This window comes from Pseudopipra pipra, chromosome 3, assembly GCF_036250125.1.
Source record: "Pseudopipra pipra isolate bDixPip1 chromosome 3, bDixPip1.hap1, whole genome shotgun sequence".
Lineage (NCBI taxonomy): Eukaryota > Metazoa > Chordata > Aves > Passeriformes > Pipridae > Pseudopipra > Pseudopipra pipra.
In genome coordinates, this window is record NC_087551.1 from 55,864,413 (window position 1) to 55,887,078 (window position 22,666).

Here is a 22,666-nt window from a genome sequence, read left to right on the forward strand (position 1 = left end):
CAGATCTGTAGAATTACTGTAAAAAAAGTTTCAGATGGTTTTATTCTAAGTTTCCCAAAACAATTAACATCTAACCCAACGCGCTGTTCAGATTAGCATGCTATACCAGATCAGAAAGCAGTACAAAAAATACCATGTTTTATCTGTTAAATCTCAGTCAACTGAAGTGCTTAAGCATACATTTACAAGTTTCATATTACCCCTTTCAAATCTGATGACAAAGATTCTACACTCTTAAAAGGATACAAGCAACTAAACTTTAATGTGTACTTATGTTTGATTTTCTTTTCCTCATCTTTTTGCTTTGAATAAGACTTATTTTAGTCACTGCAAAGCAGTACAGCTATAAAAATGTAAATTTGATCCAGTAGCTTGGAAAGAAAGAGATAAAATGTCATTTAAATTATAACATAAATCAGACATGCTTTATGTTGTACTCAATTATTATGTCATGCCAGTTAAAAGACTACTTATTCTTTCTTTTAAACAGCATGGAGGGATTTTTAACAATCAAGAGCTCTATAATTGCAAGGGCAGATTTCATAAAGACTCAAAATCCAGTTTCCAAGATATTTTAATTAAATCCCAAGTCCAAAAAGTCTCCACAACAAAGCAGACAGGAAAAATATTAGTTGAAAAAACGAAACTCTATGACACTAAGACCAGAGACAAACCTATACTGCTTTATTGGTTGAAGAACAAGCTTTTTTTTTCAGTCTCTTAAAGATGGAACAGTTATGAAGTAAATCTCCCTAAAAGTTCATGTTTAGAATCTCTGCCTCCAGTTTCAGGATCATTGCTGATAAATATTAGTACTTTCCCTTAATTTCCCTTACATATACAAAATTGTAAAGTGTTCACACAGAAGGAGCAAGAACCAATAACGAAGAATACATGTTGCAATCCATGCAGCTATAGGGGATTATTCTCTCTGAAGTAACAAGAGATGTTTTCTCCAGTACATTTTAAAATGAGATGCAAAGGTCCTCAAGTCTCCCTCAACCTTGACTTATGTCTCAGGTAATACAAATACCGAAATAATTCATTTACAGAATAAAGTTCTTCCTACTGTGGATCTGTCAGCCTTCTCACATTCTCTCATTTTAGGAGGAAAGCACTAATCTTAGTTACCATTTTAAAGCTATTATACTTATTAAATAATTGTCTGGAATAATAAAATAAGAGTAAGAATTTTAACAGAACATCCTAATTCTCAAGTCTTTTACAGTCAGCGTTTTCCCATTCTGATAATCTAAATACTGCAAGTATTCTAACTTTTGCATGGTGTTCGTAGTACTTTCTTCAGTATTTTGCTTACAACAAGCCACTGCATTCATGTTTCTAGCTCCACTGTCTGTAAGATGAAAACAGAGATTCCTACTGTACCATTAATTACTAATCTGACAATGAAAAGGGGTTTCATTGTCCTGGGTGATGGAATTGAGAATTTCTGAGTAACTCCCCTACCCTAACAGGTACAGTAATAAGATGTTAGTTTTTTAGGCAAAAGACGAACTGTTGAATAAAGGCTTCATTCTCTGCCTGTAATTAGTAACTTGAGGGCCTTCTGTAGATTCTGCACAGCAGTGCTCACATCTTCATATTGCAAAGCACTGCCAGCATATTTGCAATACTTCTGAGCTCTGGCAAAGTCCTCTGGAGTCAAGCGGACTTCTCCTGCAAAAACATAAGTATTACAGTTACTATAAAGGAAATCTGACTTAGGCTTCCTTTCTTATGATTTTTATGTTAGACATATAGTTGTGGTAATTATTATGAAAACCAGGCTAATATTTGTGGTAGTACTACAAAGCCCAAGCTATGGAATTTCTTTTGTTCTCTTTTCTTTCCATTTATATAATGCTGAACTTCTTTACTTCTGGCATTTGAAAAATATGAGCACCTTTCTAAACACTGGTATTTGTATGACCTAGTGTCTTTCAAAAGTCAAGATCTTTGAGAAAGATGTGCTCTTCATCTAAGGCAGCAGAGGAGAGCTTTTAAACAACCTGTAAGAAACAAGGACAGTGGTCTTTGTGTTTACAGTATAATTACTCTGCTCTCTTCTTCAGGAATAATACATTTGAGTTAGAAACTGTTCCTTCTTAACTGGATAACTTTTCAAAATGTAGAATTCCTCACCAGCATGTTTTCACACATTTTATAATTCTGTTTTTCCAAATAATTCTTATGTTTCCAATTTTATGTAAGATGACTGGAAACAAGATTGATGTCATTAAATGTGCCCATTTTTGTAATACTGGAGAACACTAGCAAAAAATATTCTCATAATATACTATAAACCATCTGTTACTTATTAATCAGAATATTTTCTTAACATAAGTTAAAATATTGGGAATTCTGCAACGCTCAAACACATGCATTCAGTCTTCAAGAAAGCACAGTAGGGACTTATGCCCTAACTGGTAGAAGATTTTATATATGAATAGCATCAGTGATGTGTGCGTAAAATAAAGCACAGTTATGTTACTGTACCTCCTTCCACCCATAAATTCACTAGGAGTTTTAAGGCTAATCCCATGCCACACCAATAACCAATGGACAAATTATAAAACCTTTACTAAGGTTCTTTCAGAACAATTTAACTTGTAAATGATGGATTTTTATGGACACGGATAAATAATTATATGAAACACTAAAGATTATGTCTATATTTAATAATTTCCAACACAGCATTTTATTAGCAGTGAACAGATTACACAGATTAAGAGAAAACGCATTTTTAAATGCACCATAGATTTTATATAAAAATTGATTAAACAAAGATTTAGCTCTCTGAGTACAACATTTTAAGCAATGACATGAATATAGTTAAACCCACTTTTATGGCACAACTTCAGTTAGCTGGATCCTTTCTTTCAAAAGAGAACTGTTGTTAGCAATACTGTGAGAACGTTTACTAAAGAATCTCAGTTCTTATCAAAAAGTGTCTATTGTATTTGCTTTTCCTTCCCCCAATCTTATTATTTAAGAACAGCTTTTGAACAAATAAAATGAAAAACCTGGGAATATTAAAAACTAGACTGGTCTGCTGGTTTTCAAAACAACCCTACTCCAATAAAAAGCAGAAAGGTAAGTGCTCTTAAGCTTAATTTATCAATTTTTAAAACATACTCTAAAACTCTACTTATCTTCCCTTCAATAAATAAATATAAGCATTGAGGGACATAAAAACTTGGTGGGCTCATTATAATTGCAATGTATATTAGTTTACTGCTGAATAAATGAAGCCACATTACATCTCTTAAAATACGTACACATGTGAGTAAATACACTGAGGGAGTGCATAAACACAGGCACACACTTTGGTTATTTTGTAGCATACATAAAGTTACAGAGTAGAAGCAGCTGGGGTCAATCTGCGACCACATTACTGAACATCTTTAAGGAATTATAAAAGACCAGTTCCCCTCAAAGTGGCTTTATGCTATGATGCCAAAAGAAACTACAAAATCATTCTTTAAAAACTGGCCAAGGCATCAGTCCAGTATTCAACTAATTTATTGGAAGCAAGCCTAAATTCACCCGTCTAATCTTATTTTTACAGTATGAGCTCTATTAATGTTTTGCTGGCATAAAGCCTTATTTATTATGAAATCTACTTCAGATGCTATTATGACATAACTTGAGGGAAAAAAGTTAACAGTTTTAAATTTATAAACCAAAGTTTACACAGTAAGGGTGTTGATCTTTTGATGTACTCAGTAGCCTGAGCTCCTATTGAAATCAGCACCTCACAATGGACAAATAAAATAGAAATAAACTAGTTCTGTGTTCTTAAGTTTTCAAAATAATGTGAAACTTAATTGTAATGACTGCCTTAAATCAAAGGTATAAACACAGAAGTGAGTTACCAACTTTAATCTACATATTCTAAGGACTAAGTAGTTTCGCAGGAAAGGACCTGGGGGACCTGGTGGACAACAATTTGTCCAAGAGTCAACAATCTGCCCTTGCAGTGAAGAGAGACAACAGCATCCTGCGCTGGATTACGAAGAGCATTGCCAGCAGGTTGAGGGAGGTGATCCCGTCCCTTGCAGCCCTAGTGAGGCCGCATCTGGAGTGCTGTGTCCAGTTCTGGGCTCCTCAGTGCAAGAAAGAGTGACTGACATCCTGGTGATACGTCCAGTGAAGGGCCACAAAGATGATTAAGGGAATGAAGCACCTCTCATATGAGAAGTGGCTGAGAGAGCTGGGACCATTCAGCCTAGAGAAGAGAGGGCTCGGGGGAATCTTATTAATGTATATAAATACCTGAAGGGGGAGCATACAGAGGACAGAGCCAGGTTCTTTTCAGTGGTGCCTAGTGACAAGACCAGAGGTGATGGGCATAAACTGAAACACAGGAGGGTTGTGTCTGAACATCAGGAAACAGTTTTTCTTTTGAGGGTAACCAAGCTCTGGGACAGGTTGCTCAGAGGGGCTGCGAAGTGTCTGTCCTTGGAGAAATTCAAAAGCTGCCTTTTGTATTAAGTGACATTTTTTCTCAAACTTCCTCCTTCAGTGCAGCAAATTGTACTACAGAGAGAGTGCGTGGGCAGGGGGAGACACAAAGGACATGGTCCTGAGTGACTGGTTTTACAGGACCCTTCCTTGAGCAGAGGGGTTGAACCACATCACCTCCTGAAGTCCCTTCCAACCCAAAGTATCCTATGATTCTGAGCTCTAAAACAACACCAAGATGGGAAAAGTTTACTGTATTTATCCTGAAACAAACCTGTTTCTGTGTCTGCAATTATTAGCACAGTAGTTATATTACTGAAACATGAAAGGCATATGGAATCCAAAGCATGATTCTTTTTGTTTAAGAAGAACACAAAGTGAAAATGATTTAACTAAAACTGCTGAAAATCGTGTTGGGAAAAAAGCAGTTTTAGAATGAAAGTAGTGTGTATTTTACATGATATATCTGCTTCTCCCTAGTGTCCTCTTCTACCCATCAGATGTTTTTCCTTTTTATGATGCCCAAATATAAGGCAGTTGATTTAAGAATATTTCAATCACACAAACTGGTGCATAAAAACAGTGATGGCAAAGGTAAAAAATGGTTTTTGAAACAAGATGCTCTTTTTCCCCATTAAAGCACTTGAAATATTTGAAAGGATTTCTTTTTAAGATCATAAAAGCACATTCAATGTCAAATTATTATTTCTACATTATTATGCGCACAACTAGAATGGACAAATGCTTTCTCTATACTATGCCACTTGTGGAAGGGAGCATATGGCAATGTAAGAAGATCTTATAAAAACTGTGTAGCACAACTATGAATGCATGTAGTGTTAGCAGAATCTAGGGGTAATAAATTTTTTAAGAAAACTACACCAGACAAATGCACACACACACATGCACAAAGCTGCTGTGTAGCTCTACACTCTGTAGTAAAATACATTAACCAGTAATTAAATGCAAAAGTTTTGACACTTCAGAAGTCATGTTAATCTCTGAAACCTGCTCCCACAGGACAGGACAACTATTCAAAGACTCATGCTGACTCAAAATCAAAGAATACTGTTCCTTTAACTTAATTTTCTTTTGATAAAATATTCAACTCCTCTCCACCAAAAGTTTTTCTCCCATCTTAGTATTAATCAAATTGCTTCTCGCATGTTATGGGAAGGAAAGAAAATATATCATTTATTCTAAAGATATACATTTGATCTTACTACCAGAAGGAGTCTTGCAGGAATATGTGGAATATCCTGTTTGGCTATGTCTATACTAGCACATTCAACAGTGCCAAAGAACGCGTCTCAGCACTCAAACTTGACTGTCTACAGTGTCAACCTGCTGGAACACGCTCCAGTATGGTTTTGGCCCAAGCAAACTAGCACTTTCCCAAACAATTCCTGGACATGACTTGTGGTCAGAGCAGACTACAGACCGTTCAAGCAGTCTTCACAAGCTACCTTGTTTAGAAGGTTTAAAAGTTTAATAGTATGGATGTGAGTGGTTCTGTGCCAGCAGTTCTCCATGCCAAATATTTATAGGCACGTATAATTTGTTAGTATAGACAGAGACACTGTGTCTAATCATGAAGCAAGTGTACTTTGCACTGTGCTAGCTCTATGGATCTATTGGAGGGCAACATTGACTCCTTCCCATGCAAAGGAAACTTCAGTTCCATGGGAATGGTACCTACCTCAATATGGAGCAAGGATCTAGCCCAAATATATATATTGCAACTAGGAGCTGGGGGGGGCTCCTGAGTCCCAGAGTTTAGTATATCCCTTGAGATACAGGCACTTCTCAATCTACTTATGGGTCAGAGAACAAGGCTACTGTGTAACAGAGTACTGCTGGCATCAAGGGGACTCCTCAGCAGCATGAGAAGAATGGTATCTGCCCTTACTCTTACATGTATAGTTGAGGGGAGGATGCTTTGGGTAATGACCAGGCACGCACAATAGGACAGAGACAGGCACAGACAAACGCTTTCCATTGCTCTCAAGCTTTTTAATTCTACACATACAAACAAAGCTGTCACTGCATCTCTGCTGACTGACACATGCCCTATGCCCTCTTGAACTCCTACATAACTGAAAACGTATTTTCTAAGCTTTTAGAACTGAGGATCTGTATGACCTGTATGACCTGTATCAGCTCTTCCAGTGCACTTCTGCAAAACTCCCTCATAAGAATGTAACTTTGAGCTGTTCCAAGACCCAAACTTGCAGTGACACAACAGATGTGCACAGGAGGAATGCAGGCATACAAATACTCAGGTTAGGTCAAGTTAAAGATTTATCATGGTGCTTAGCAAGGCTCTTAATCACACAATATTACTTACTACGCATTCTCACAAACACACTCAATTCCTTTTTATTTATGTACTTATTAAACCAGGTTATCACAGGTAAGTGGTTAGAGGTAGCAATGCACTGATACCATTCAGATATTGAATAATATAAATATCTATTTCACGGACAGAAAAACTCCTAGAAACCAGTTAATTTGTCCAAATGTACATGAGTGTTCAAATTAGAATATAGGATAATTCCAGCTTCATTGTCAGTCACTACTCTTTCACAGGTTTCCCTAAGGTTAGCATTTATGTGCACACTTCAAAGCATGGTATATGCAAGCAGACATAAAAATACACATGATATAGGTTATTAGTGATTTTAACATCAAAGGCAGATGGTATCTTAGAAGATAAAAGCCTTGATTAAATGGTACATCAAAATGACATAATTAGCAATACCTTATAAATTATTTCATTTAACATGGGTACTACTTGTAGTCAACAAGCACACATAACAATTATGCTGCACCAAAACCACCACTGGAATGTTGCAATTATTTAATGAAGTGAATATATAACTTACATATTGACCCTGTAGAACAAATTTTAAGTAAAGGGAATGTGTATTAATGACCAAAAATATAATTTAGCAAGGCCATTGGGAATATAGGCTGTGCTAAGTATATCACAACCTCATCTGAGAAGTAAAAACATAAATAATAAAAAGCCTTACACAATGGTAGCTCATGGGTTCAAAACAGTCAGATAGACAGCATTAACCACACACTGCAACAAAGCTTTCAGAAACTATTAAACTCTTAGCAAAAAAATGCCTAGGTGATGTCAATTCTTTTTAAAATTTTGGAATTAGTAGCATTCAGATAACAATGACAATATTTCTCAAACTTCTTCCTGCAGTGCAGGGGAGACAAAAAGGACAAAGTATGCCCATGTACAAGCAATACAAATGCCACCAGCTTACCTCCAGACTGAGCACTGTAAAGGGAAGGATCGACTAGAGGAATATTCTGAGGAGCAGGTTGAATGGTGTTACTTGTCACTCCTGCAAATCAATCCAAAAAAGACGGACTTGGGTTATTTTTACTCAGGCTTTAAAATAAACAAACAAAATGGAACAGGTACACCTAATGATTCTTAAATTCAGCAGCTGATAGCTTACTAATTCGGAAAATGTGTAACAAATAATTTTAAAGCCCTCACTTCATACTATGAAAGTTTTATAAAATTATACAGAAGAATATTGTCATCCATGTTGTCATCCATTTTATCAGTACAGGATTTCACAGAAATTTAATTTCAAGCATCAAAAAGATAGGAAAACACTACTCCAAGAGACTCCCTAGAGCATTGAGGAAAACCTGCTAAAGAAAAGTGTGAGTTAACTTTGATGTCTGAAACTTAAATTCTACATTTTAATATCAGAGACAATCTCTATTATTTAAAGACTCATGCCTGTCATCTAACACTTGCAAACTATCTCCTTCCTAATTACTTCAAAAACAATTGATGAAAATAAAAAGCTAGCTAGAATTAAAAGAGAAATGGTGATGCTAGAAGAAACAGCACTTCATGCTGTGAAACATTCTTGTATGTGTTCCCATTTTAGACACACTCATTTGCCTAGATCCAAAAGTGTGCTTTTGCAATATGTCCAGTTCATAGCAGACTAACATAAAGTTATTTCTACAACATCTGCTATGTAGGAAGATGGTATAATCACTTTTCTAAATTATCTGTTACTGCATGGAATGATTGATGGGGTTAAAACTATATAATGCAATGAAATTCATGTATTCCAACAAGGTACATACTCCATAATTTTCAGATATGGTAAAAACAACACACTCTCCCTCCCAGACCCAAAAAAACCCCACCTATCTGAAGGATTTCCCTTTGATAAAACTGAAAAAAGAGCATCCTGAACTCCTCATAGGTTGAAGCATTTTTAAAATGAGAAAGTAAAAGGAGGGATTGTGTGACAAAAACATGTTCAATAATATAAAAAAGTATCTAAACAATAAATGATCATCAAGATTGAAATAAAATTTTTAATCTTATTATCAACCATTATATTTTATGGTTATTATAAAAAGGTCCCATGAGGTAAAAAAGTTGTATTCATCAATCCTTGAAGACAATTTTTTTAATACTGCAACTCGGAAGGAACTTTGGCACATAATAATAAGGATGTAGGAGGCAATATGTTTAGCAGTAGGGATAAAATTCCCATTAACAATATTGTCTGAGGTCAATCACAGTAAAGTACTTGCACAGGAAAAGGAGCACGAACCAAAAAGAAGAAAAGTATGAATAGTACATCAGGAATTATTGCTGTAGTGTTGCTGTAGCAATTTCAACATTATGTTGGATATGCTCCCGCATAAAGAATGACAGCCCATCTACACAGGGAAAGCCAAATATGAAATGAAATAACACAATTTCATCTATCAAGTGAAAGATACAAACAGCGCTTTATAGTATAGATGTTGCGATGCAACATCATTTTACTGGTTCTAGAGAAGACAAAAAATTCTGTCTGCAGGGATAGTAATTTTTTTAGTCCATAAATCTCTTCTGGCAAAGTGCTCCAAAATATGAATTACACATTTTAAAAAACGTAAAAAAGTATTCCCTATGGCATTTTTATAATATTATCTTATGAAGATGCTTTTGCCACACAATACCTGTGTTATTCTACTTTATAGGTAAGGGAAAGTGGGCTAGAGTTCATCTCTCAGTAAAGGCATGGATTTTTTAGGTGTGATTTGGACATACCTGTGTTATGAGGTACTTCAGCTGGAGTGTTGGCTGGTGCATGGGCACCTGGTGGTATATGTATGCCAGTGTAATTACTAGTTGGTGTGTTGTTAGCTTCATATGTAGATGATGATGCTGGTTGAGTTGTTCCACTATGGACAGAAGACGACCCCGCTTCTTCCTTTTCAACATCTGCTAAGATGACACAAAACAGGAATTACTGCAGCTGTTCCGTACAAACACTTGAAAACTCTGGCTTTCTTTAAAACCTCCTTTCGAATTTTTATTAGTAAAAAAATTGCCACTACAGTGTGCCAGAAAACATCAAGCCACCTACAATTGATTTGACAAAATAAAAAAGTAACATACCATACAATAAAGATCTAGAAACTCACATACTTTCAGAGGTCTCTTCTGTTCGAATTGAAGGATCATTTCATTACTGGTCTGAATATAAGAAATCTTTCTCATTAGAACAATCCCTTATACATTCATGTACTGCATCCACAGTAGTTAAACAAGATGTACAAACATGCAGCAATCTATGTTTTAATATATACATGAATCAGAATATGGAAAACTGTATTTGCCCTACAAACTCTTTGTAAAAAACTAGATAATCCTTTTACTCCATATCAAACCATGGATAAATAGCAAAAAAGAGGAACTTTGGGAAAGTAATACCAAACAAGAAAACTAAATGCAGCTTAGCTAAGTCATAATTGTATCTAGAACAGTTACAGTACATAATGTTCTACAAAAACAATATATCCCATAGCATGTACAAAGAATATACATATTATTTTTCAATCTCGTCATGTTCTTAAGGTTCTGGTCTAGTTTATTCAATGTTGCTTTAAAGGCTAGTGATCAATTTATTATGCTAATGATCCAGTTACTTTAGAACATGGTTGATTTCTGCTCCTTCATTTGAATTCAGTTCAATTTAAAACAGTTAATTTTCTTTTGCTGTGTATGTATTCTCCTGTATCAATAATGTCAGATGGAACAAGTACAGTTTTGGGAATTGCTTATTTAACAGACAGTTCTTGAAAGTGAAAAAAAAAATATATAGGAGCACAAAACTCATATGTGTATAGAGCTAGAAAAAGATGTTTTTTTATGAAATCCATACTGATCTTCAACTACACAAGATTATTATTATTATGTTATTCAAACACTTATACTGCTTAATAATGAAACCACCTACTGTTAAAAATATTACTATTACAAATATAAGAATTTTTTCCCTTTAAGACCCTCTTCCTCCCAGAAAAAACTTCAGGTGCTACCTTCACTAAACACCTTTTAAGTCACAACACTATTTACTAAAATAAAAGGCTACAAAGCAGAGTAAAATCAACAGTATTGTTGTTAGAACATTTTTACTAGACTTTAATAAATACACTGTAGTTTTATTAAACTGTTTCTGACATAGGCAAACAAACATCTGGCAGATTTCTGGAAGACAAAGGGTATCTTAAGGAGCCAGATATTTCCTTTCCTATATTTTTTGCTAGTAATTCATACTACAATATTATGTGGTTAATACACATGGAAATAAAATTAATGCCTGACAACTGTCAAAAAAGAGAAGAAAACTTTATTTTTGAGGTTCAAAAGTAAACAATGAATGTCTTTCAAATAATATTGCAATGATAAAAATAAGTTCAAATGCTGTATTTTTCAGTGGTTTTGGTGTTAACTTTAAAAAATCAGTTTCAGAAAAAAATACATTTAACAAAAACACAGAGGCTTACTACACATAAGATGAAAGAAATAGTTATGTACAACACTCATCATGCTGTCTGAAGGTAAGGCTGCCCAATATTACTTGTAACACTGTTACCAATTATAGCTTTGTAAAATTGTAGCTATAAAGTTGGCTTCTCCAAGCTGGGCGTCTGCATGAAGCTAGGATTTCGGGAAAGTTGTTATAAAAATTACTAAGCCACTTTTAAGAATGAGGCAGTAAGATCGAACATCCTTCCACTGTACTCAGTATCTCAACTAGGAAAAATTACCTGTAAATTCATGCCCAGACTTAAACCATTAATGCATTTATTCCTTTGTTCTGCCCCCTGTAGCTTCCTGTTGCCCTTATCTGCTTTTCCAGTCCCATTCTGATTTCTCTTTCTGTGCACTAGGACTTCATACCCCTGCAACCTCTTGCCCCATACTTTTGTTTCTCTTGCAGTAATCCCATCTTCTCTCCAAGACATTCTCAGTTTGAGCTTCAAGTTCCTCACTGCATAGTTCAGGGTCTCGTCACTCCTGTAACAGTGCAGTGCTGTAGGGAGCACTGGCCATGGAAAACATGAACTCAAAAAAGTCTGCCAATGTTAAAAACAACCAAAACCAGTGTTACCAGTGCTGACCATCCTTAATTACAGTGCCTGCAAAAGGAAAATTCAATAAAGGCAATCTACTTTTTAATCAGGTATATGTACCAAAAGATTAAGCTCAACTGTTTGATTTGCTCATTATGCAACTGGCCAGTGTTAAACTGTATTAAATGTAAAAGTAGTTTTGTTTAAATTAACTCTTCTTAGGTGTTTAAAGTGCCCAGATATCATCAAAGCATTGTAAGTATTCTTCCTGCAAAGCAAATATTTAAAAACTCTTTATCAAAGATTAAAGTATTAGAAACATTTTAAGATACGCACTTGCAGTATTTGTGAATAGTTTTAACAGTAGTGCCAAATAAAAGGATTTCACACTGCTGAAAAAGAATATTTAAGTCAACAAACTGTTTTTAAATTCTGCAGTTAGAACATCCATAACATTACTAAAAAAAAATAATCTTTTCCAGGCAATGGGAATGAACACTAAAAAAAATTAGAGAATTATTTTCTCATAAAGCAGTAGTAACCTAGAACTCAAAGTTCCTTGCAATTTGCTTAAAGATGCTGAAATACTAGGCTGTGAAACAGTGACACAATTGTTTTACATGTCGTTTCAGCTCCAGCTGAGTTTCTTGTCTTGGAACCTCATAAACCTTTGTGCTTGAATCCCAGCATAATGAATCCATAAGCTCTTCATATTTTCTGCAAAGCTACAGTATACCCACACCATCTGTTTGCATTTTTAAAATTATTATTTATTTATGGAACACAAGACTTTGTGAAATAAGACTGATATCCCTGGCCCCATAACCAACTATCCAAAGATACTTTTGTACAAACAGAGGATTCTCAAGGCTTAATGGGATTTCCTTGTCTAGTGTAAGGAAGCACCAATTATGACTTAACTTCAGCAGCTTAGTGCGCTAAATTTAAGAGTAAAAAAAAAAATTATTTTTGAGGAGTCCAGACTTCTCCAATTCTATGGACTCCTATTTTTAATGAATTCAGAGATTTAAAAGGTATCAATTTTAATTTTAAAATGTTTTCTTTTTCTCATTCTGCTGCATTGTTTCTCTTTTGCTTGAGATGTTGCTATAAGATTCATAATGTAAGGTTCTATTGGAACACTGATTTTTAAAAAAAATACATATACATCCAATTTTTTTCCACAACATTGAGAAATAAACTCCAAAGTGCATCAACTTTTCATACAATGTTCTTTCTACTAGTTGGAACTAATAATGTTTTCTCAAATTCTGTAATATAAATGTAGATTACATATTACATATTGCAGTGTAAGCAATTACATTTCATTTATTTACTATGGCTATACTATAACCATTTAGAACTTTTAAATATTTCCATTTTTTTTCCATTAGTATAAAATCTTGTTGGATGACCTAGGGCAAATGCTAAGTAACCTTTATATGTTCTCTAGGACTTGTATTCCAACTGCATTAATAAATTAAGCATGTTATTTTAAGGTTTCCATGGTGGCATCCTGACAAAAGTATCCATGAATCCAACAGCAGAACTGCATAAAGCATGCCTATGTTGCCGTAAAAACATCTCCAAGAGTTACAGTATGGTTTTCAAAAATCACAAAAAAACCCCAACACTTTGGAAAAAAATGGTAATTTGTCAAGCTTCAGAGACCTAGCTTCACTCTGTTTAAACAGACTTTTTCCACTTGCTAGGGGAGGAAGAAAACGAGCAAGCAGAAAGGAATGGGGAAGGTCCAGTCGTACATTCAAACAATGTTGCTTTTCTTCTTATGATGCACAAAGCAAGAACTGAAACTCTCTTTTACTGATTCTTCTCATAAAAATTAATTTGCATAAAGTTTTTGTCTTGGTTGTGTAAAACATTAGGGACACCTACACTGTGGAGTTAACTGTCAAAATAAATGTCAGAAAAGGTATTTTTCATTTCATTTCTCAGAAAATAAAAGTGTGAGAAATTATCTTTCTACATGAAATACAATTCCACAACAATATAAAAAGATATTGACAAATTACAGATCTTGCAGGCTCCCTAACAGTAAGGATGTTAAAATTTTGGCTCACTCAGCATTTGCGTCCCTTTTAAGTTGCATGTAGATATAACTTGGTAATGGAGAGCAAGAGTCTTCACCAATTCACCTGTACTGAACCACAGTGAGTACTAAGGATTTGAGTAAGGCCCTGAATTCTACTTTTACTTCTACAACAGTTTCTTTTGCAGCCTTGAGCAAGTCAGTTATCTTTGCATTCCATATTAATAAAATGAAGAGAGAACCTATTTGTTGCTGCTGAGCAATAGCTTCTACACAAGTTGCACACACAGATTTTTAGCAAAAGCTTTGTAATATTTACTTAGAAATTCTATTTTTGCAGTTGTTTACAATTCACAATTTGTTTCAGATAATCAGGTGAGCTTTACCACACTATGAGCCAGACCCCTAAAGAGAACTCATTTAAAACTAAAAATATTTAACTGAGCTATTCATTACATTCAATATACCAAAAGACTGTTCTCCCGTATGTTCCATTTTTCATTAAATCATCAAACTGGTGTAATTTGACAAAGATGTGATGAGGTTTGCAGTGGGAGTTGCAACTTGCACTTTTAGAGGTGGCTATATAAGTTTTATGAATTTATGTATTAATATAGGTGATTGATATATTTATACTTGTGCGTGCATATGTACAAAGTCTCATATACTAGGTCAGAAGAAAACTTCAAACGGTTAATGTTAGTTTTTTCATTAGGTATGTGAAGAATGATACATAGAGGTTATTGTCATTGTGCAGAATTAGTCTATTTTAATCTGCATAGTGAAAATATCCATTCCAAAGACATCCTATTTCGTAAGAGATTAACCTCTAAAATTCATATTCAATCTGTGTTGACTGAGGAGAAAAACAAAGAGACCTTTTATTAATAAAACTGATCACTATCAAAAGCAATTGGTTAAATGCAAAAAGAACTAAACATCCACAAAGCATTAAGCATAGAAAAACTGCAATCAAAGGAAAAGTAAATGGGTGAAAATATTTTCAAAGTTAGTTTAATAAATTACATACAATTTCTATTTTTATATATTTTAGAAATGAATATTTTTTGCATATCTTTTGCTTTTATCAATAACTGAAAAACATAATCAGTTTACACACACCATAGTAATACTTTTTTCTGGCTTAGCAGTTTAACCAAAAAAGTTTTGCACATGATTTCATCTGACTTCACAAAAATATGCATACATCTGTGAAGTTTGCAGATCTCTACTTTAGAAGTAGGGTAACATCTATAAAGATTAGAAATAAAAATATGGCAACTCTGATTTGATTGTTTAGTTACTCTTAGTAAATATACACATAATAAAAAAAGAGAACAGAGCTGTCTTTCTCAGAAGAGATTAGGATGTGATCCTGTAAGAGAGTCTGCTTAGTATGTATTCTGTTACTTTATAGAGAGGCTAGTTCATGTCTGCTCAAAGTGGTGTGTCTGTCTTTAAAAAGCTCTAAATGAGAAAGTTTTGAATGTCCCTAACATTTCATACTGAAGAGCCAGGCCTTTTATATTAGCAGCAATTTAGACAGGTCTGAGTGTATTAAATAGCAGACAGTAAAAGTTGTAACTTAGGAGGTTTAAAACAGCCTGTTGTAATAAACATTCATTTTGGTTAAGTGGATGTGCTTGGAAATCCCCACTTTACCTAACAGTTAGAGGATTCAAGGAATCCTGTACAGGAAGCTCAGGTAGCCAGAGGACCACAAGGAAAAACTGAAGACATGAGGAAAAGGTGGACAAGTGAGAAAGAGGCAGGAAATCCAATTGAAAAACAGCAGACCTGTTTTGAAACCCACAATACTGTACAGGGAGAAAGGGGTTGTCTCACAACCAGGTGTTTGCTTTGAAGTTGAATTCACCTATGATCAGTTCATTTTCAAATCCTATGTAACTTCTGAAAGAGGATAAACTGGCAAAGGGATCATAACTTTACAGAACAGATTTAAAAGAAGGAGCGTGAGTATTAATAAAGAAATACAAAGTTCTGCCCCAAAGCTGACAATGCCTTCTTAGAAAGTAGCTGTATTCAAAATAATAATCTCTACTACAAAGAAAAAAAATATTTTATTAAATAAGTCAATCAAACAGTAAAGTCCAATAAAATTAACAGCAGGAAAAGCGGAAAAGAAAAAGCAGAAGGTGGCCCACTGTGAATGGAACATTAAATGGGGAAGCTTTGCTTCCTGTGGGGTGCTCCCTGAAAAACTGTGCATACCATCCATTTCGGTCTTGGCACAGCCCTCTGCTCTTTTGAAAATAAAAGAAAAACATACCGAAACTCTCTCCTTCCATTCCAATGGGGCCAGGCTGAGGAGTCTCTCCATTCTTTAAGCAGTTATGAATGTATGCTGCCTTCCACCTGGCGTACTTCCTGTGCTGTGCGTTCTGGGGAAGGGAAAAGGCCAGACATTTTACCCACTCACTTCTGTGAATTTATGCATTCAAAACAGAAATATAAACATGTTTTCCACCTTGAGAGAAGATTAGAAAACTAGACTGCTTTCTCTTCTGTCATTTGACATCCCTTTAAAGACAAACAACATGTGTGAAATTAACAGGTGTATTAAAAAAAAAAAAAAGATAACAGCTCTAACAGGATCTCAGCATGAAAGGAAAATGTGGAGATCTTCGATTAATGCAGCATGTCAGGAAAAGGAAATAAATTATACCAAGACCATCTATTCATACCAGTATGAAATGCAGAGCACTGTGTAGGAAGTACCGATGTGACCTGATGATGAAAGTTTTCTATCTCCATAAATTTAAAATGACTATTCACTTTAGATTTAAATACCTGAAACTTAAAATGTGACTGATGCTGATCAGTAATATAAAATCTTTTCTAATTACATTATTTTAAAATTAAAAAATTTATTTAAAAGCATGAATACAGAAAGGCTGATGTAGATGCAGATTAATGTGATTTGTTTGGGATATTCTAGGACATATAATATTTTGATTTAATATCTTCACAACGTAGCTAAAATTCAGATGACGGACCTTTTTTGCAAATTTAAACAAACTGCTAATGACAACCTTAATAGTACAGTTAATAGAAAAAATAACGTGTCTTTAAAAATAATTATTATATTGACAGTCAATATATTTTTTTGCCAACTCTCCTTTTCTGAAATGGTGTCAGTATGAAGCAATAGCAGTGAGAAGTGGCTGCCTGCCTTTCTGATTCCATTTCCATGGTAACAGTTCGAAATTGAAAAAATCAACATGATTTTTCATTATTTTCAGTTTCTGGGAAAGAGAAATTGAGGAAAAGCATTTCACCTGGGTTTTCCTAAATTCTTTTCAGAAAACATGAGTGATTGAAATAAATGCCAGAATCTTAACAATTTTAAGATTTTCCATTTCATTTTTTAAAATATACTTTACTGTTCCCGGGTACAACCTTCAACATGTCAAAACATGAACTGAAGATTAGCCACTTTGTATTTCCTGGGACTGTTTCAACAGTTTCAACAGTTTATTTAATCCAGGAATTCTCAATTGTTGCAATAAATCTTAAACTGATTATGTAAATTAAATACTTTGTCATAAATTATATGAGAAATGACCAGTTCTGACAGTTTTGAAGTAATATTTATCAAGGAACAAGGCTGAATATAAACAGAGATGAGAAATTTAGAAGGATGAGTGGAATAAACTGGCCAAATCAACAATGCAGATTGTGATAGCATGCTTCACATCAACATCACCACCTGAAAGGTACTGGTGAACTCAAATTTCCACACTAACAATCACAGGTAAAGTGGTTTGGAAACTGAGGTAGACTGATGTCTCTTTAGAAGTCCTGACTGAAATTAAATCCAAAGTTTTTGAGAATTAATAAATTGACATTTAATACTGTACTTCACAAAGCCTATTGCACTGTCATCTAGAACAGGGTAGAGAAACACAATACAAAAGGTATCTCTAGCAAGCTCCCTTGCTCATATTTAATACATTGTATCCACCAGGACCCTTATGAAGCCCAAGAGAAAGATACAGTCTTCATTTTTGCAAGTAAGATTTTCTTCAGAAAAAAAGCCTATCCTTAAGACAGGTTTATTAAAATACATTCACTATACCTCAGAAGCAAAAAGTGCAATTGGAAAATCTGACTTTCTGCTAAATGCTTTCTTTTAATAATCGTTTCTGGTCAGTCAGTGTTACAGATTAAATTCCTTTATTAACAAACACACTAGGAGCCACAAAATGCAGAAATACTCATCCAGAGTATAGTACTTTTAGAAAATATTATTATGCAATATTTAACAGTCTGTACATCTCCCCTCTGTTCCAATACAGCAATTATTTATTGATAAAATGTGAAGATGTTGTTGTACCAGGTGTCCATGCCCAGGTGCTGGCAACATGGGGTGGCAGCAGTGGTGTCTGTGAGGAGAAGTCAGGGCTGCCCCACGTTGGATATAACTAGCTCCAGCAGACCCATTGTGGGACACAGGTGACACCTTCAGCCAGGCTGGTGGTGCCCCAAGGAGTGCATATTTAAGAATGGGCCAAGCACCCCCCACGCCCAAAATGCTGGATGGAGGAAGGAGAAAGGAACAAAGTGTCATGTCTGTCACGCATCCCAGCTGCAAGGGATATCATTCCAGAACTGAGAAGCAAAATTCTGTTGTGTTCAGTTTGTTTGTAATATGCACTGCTGTCCCTTTTTGGAAGACTACCCTACTGAATGAATGTTACTACTAAGGTTAATGAAAAGAACACTACTACCACACAGCTTCCTACTGACCTGATGAAAGCCGTGTCCCGTAAAACACATCTTCCAGAAAATCCTTTTGCCTACTTCTAATATTGAGATATAGAACATTCACCCTTAATTTTTGACACAATCCATTCATACTACCCAATAATCAACAACTGCCATTTAAAAAAATACATATTAAGTACAATACCCATTTTCTGATTCTAGGTGTCAAATATCTGCTTTCTATGCCTTGTTGTTGATTTAAAAGCCTTTTAGTAGTTGATAATACATATATATGAGGGCAATTACATGTTGAAAAAACAGGCAGATGATCTGAATATAGGTGTCATACTAAATAACCAGGTGTCAGGCTGAGCTTACTTCTGGCTAACAAAAGCTTCTGCAAAAGTCTAAGACGGTCACATCATATTTGTCCCATCATTCCTTCATGTGAAACTGGATGAGGACACTGTTGGAATGTTATGATGCTATACAAGAAGTGCACCACTGTTAAGACCATTTTTTTACCCTCCTTCCAATATTTACAAATGAAAGTAGCCTCAACAACTGCATTTTAAACTGAGCAAGTACAACTTGCACATTAGGCACACTTATCAGATTGGGGATTTACATACAGGATGTTGAGTCTGTGAATTCCAAACTGGGCATGGAAAAAAGCGAAGGCGGAAAAAGCCACGAACCTTTCATCATTTTTCCCTATGAGCATTCCCACTTGTTCAATGTAATGCTATGTGTCCCACAGTAATAATCAAACTTTGAATTTCTAACTGATACTTCCCATAAAGCATCCTCCAACAGGTAACAGTTGTCTAGTATTTCACATATGATTTATTTGAAACACTTAGTACAATTCTTTTTGAGTTACTAACAAGCATAAGACTATATAATCAGAACATATGTTCTTTGAAATTCATATTCACACATTATAAAGGCAACATCTGTGCTAGCAAAAGCAATCACATAATACAGTCGTATGCCTAACACTTACCTCTTCAGAGAGCTCCCCAAATACTGTTAGAACATCTATCAGGAGACTTGCGGTATAAAAGGATTTTATCATGTTTCTGTAAAAGAGAAAATATTTCGCTAACTTGGTAATGTCAGTCTTCAGAATCATACTACTACAAGTTGTCATTTTTAGACCATAATGGCTTATTTCAAGTCAAATATCACTATTCTTTTTCTTTTCATCTGATGTTACAGAACCTGCTTCACAACATTTAAATCTAGCAATATATTGATTAGTATCCTGACTACAGTGAAGAAAATGTTCAGTATGTTTTAAAACTGCTCATGTGTTCTGTACTTAGATTCTAGTTTGGAATGTTCCATGTAGGACATAGGAAATCCTATATTAGTTTCGAAAAATACATCAACATGCCATAGTAATTGCTGTAAACCAAACCACATAATGGATCATCACAACTATTTTACTATCCCTCAGTAAAAATTATAACGTGCTTGATGTAAATAAAGTGCAGTATTAGCCTGTGGTTTTAGAAGGCTTGCCAGCAGGTTAACAGCCTCTTAAGGAACATAAGAAGGAGGATACCAGATAATGTGTGAAGTTAGAGACGTACAAGTAACAACAAATCAAGTTTTCTAAAAGAGAAAAGAATGCATTAAAACACAATTCTTGTTCCCATTCAAATTAAAGGGAGTTTGGATATTCACATTCCCTGACCAGTAGCTTAATTCAGATAAGAAAACCAAAGATTTTCACCTACTTATGAAATTGTCCAGCTCTGTCTTCATTGTCTGCATATAAAAACATTTTCAAAGCATAATTCTCCACATGAGCAGAACCAACAATTTCCTGAGTAATTGCTTCATTATCACCAAATTGCTTTTTCATCTGAAAAGTGTTGGAAATATACATCAATTACTTTATTAGACCCTAGCAATTCTGCAAACACAAAATGAACCTGCTGACTTAAACAAGGACAATACAATTTAGAAAGAAACAACATACACTTTGTTTTACAAATTTCCAGCTTCTAACATAACAAAATGCTAAAAGCGGTGTGTGAAAGAGAAGGCACATTCTTTTGGAGAGAGAAACATTATGAAAAAGTAGCTCTGAATCTTCAATCACAAAATATTTATAAAAACCACAGAAAATCTCTGTAAAAGTTAAAAATAAACACAACTACAGTATTGTGAAGGAATAGCTACAGATGTTTTTCCCTTTAGTATCCAAAAGACCAGGCACTCCGAAGCCTGTGTCAGGATTCAACACAGTTCAATCAGTAAAGTAATCCAGGCTTTATAAAGGTACTGTAGATCAGAGTGATCATGTATAAAAAAAGCTCTTATAAAGCTTATTTAACTTACAAGCTCTTATAAAGCTTATTTAATTGCAGTTTATTATATCTTTCAAAGTGTGTGAGCCCTACCCTGACTGGTCTAGTGACCTATGGATTTACTGGAATTTTCAGTGTAAGCACTGTATCTCAATTCAAGACCTCTTTTCAAAGATGTTAGAGTACAAGAATCTTCAGGTTTCCTAATAAAAATCAGTAAAGCAAACAACCCTCTAACAGTTACAACAGGTGGATTTACAGCTTCTGAATAGGCTTACTGTTTGCACATGAGGAAATCTCAGGTTATCCTTAGAGAACAAAAACAGGAACACTGCATGATACTAACCTGCAGCCTTTATTTTGCCAAAAGATTTAAAAACAATCTCTGAATGGTAGTTATTTTTCATTGTGCGTGTGAAGAAACTGTAATCATGCAGGCTGCATTTCCATATTTTTTAGACTGCTGCCAACTTTTTAAGACATAGAATGTTGCCAGAAGAGTTACCTGATTTCAACAGTGAAGTATAAGCTTTCCAAATAGAATTTTAAATTTAAAGACTTTCGTCAACAAGTACTCTAAGTGGTTTTTAAAAAGTATTTGTTCTACAAAGTGTAATTTTCTTGTGAGAATACCATAATTTGTAAATTGAAAGATATGTAACTTAGATGAAACACAGAAGCTAACTCAGGAGAAAAGTTGGTTGCATACACATATATTTCCCCAGTCTGTCTATATACCTCACACTCAGAAAATAACTATACTTGAATAACTATACTTGATCTGACGTTCAGTGGAGATTATTTTAAACATACAAGTGACACTGTTATATACACTTCTAAAAATATTAAAGTTATTTGCTTTTGAAATTACCCATCACACAGTCTGTGATTTAATAAAGCAGTACTGGTGTTATAAATGTTGATTCGAAATTTGAACCTAAAAACCAAGCCACTTCAGTTTAACTTTACAAAAAAAAAAAACACCCTGAAACATTTAAATGAAACAGTCAGGTACTGGGAAAGCAAAACAACACAATTTTATGTAAAAATATTTCTGAGGGAAACATGCATTTTGGATACAAAATCACTGTGTTTAATTCACATTTTTGGAATATTATGACGTTTCTTGCAAAGGACAGATCTGGTAATTTCCAGCTATATCTACGTGGTTTTATTCTTTGGTATTGTAAAGATCAGGACTGTTTGTAAGCTTCTGTCTTAACCTCTAAAACACCCAACTGCAGCGTCAGTGAAAGCACAGACCTGCGGCGCTTCTCTGTGCCCCCTGGTGGTTAAGGGCAGACTGAAAATGGCTGCTGCTACATTACTGCAGAGGTCCAACTTTTCCATAAACCCAAGCTTCCCAGCCCACAAAACTGCTGTACTAGATTTGCTTAGAGGTGCTCTCTCTATCCTTCCACCACTTAGATACATGGAAGAACCTTCAGTGCCTGTGCATCAGATGTCTCACAGACAATTTTACCAGCAACTGAAAAATGAAAGCATGGACATTTGCTGCTCTTCTAGTCTTTCTACCTTTGAAACAGAAGGGGTAACTGAATGCTTCAGACAGATTAACTGCTGCAGTACCACATGGGATCCAACAAATTTCAACAATCCTTAGGAAATTAAGAGCAAACTCTTCTGGAGTTTTAATCTCACCTCTCCTGCCACCTCTCTCCCTTTCTGAACA

At 34.8% G+C, this 22,666-nt stretch overlaps 1 protein-coding gene across 3 annotated transcripts in view; it reads right to left on the reverse strand.

Moving 5' to 3' along the window:
• Positions 1-556: 556 nt before the first annotated feature.
• Positions 557-22,666, reverse strand: part of VTA1 (vesicle trafficking 1) — a 34,589-nt gene continuing 12,479 nt past the window's right edge. Inside the window, exons 3-8 of one of the 3 annotated variants that reach the window (XM_064649312.1) lie at positions 20,398-20,525; positions 19,659-19,734; positions 16,215-16,326; positions 9,563-9,736; positions 7,749-7,829; positions 557-1,677 (exon numbers count right to left, since the gene is read on the reverse strand). In XM_064649312.1, the coding sequence (XP_064505382.1) occupies positions 1,532-1,677; positions 7,749-7,829; positions 9,563-9,736; positions 16,215-16,326; positions 19,659-19,734; positions 20,398-20,525 (717 nt within the window). In that variant the 3' untranslated portion in view covers positions 557-1,531. Of the gene's footprint in view, positions 1,678-7,748; positions 7,830-9,562; positions 9,740-16,214; positions 16,327-19,658; positions 19,735-20,397; positions 20,526-22,666 lie in introns of all 3 variants that reach the window. The other 2 variants (XM_064649311.1, XM_064649313.1) reach the window with 2 other exon arrangements.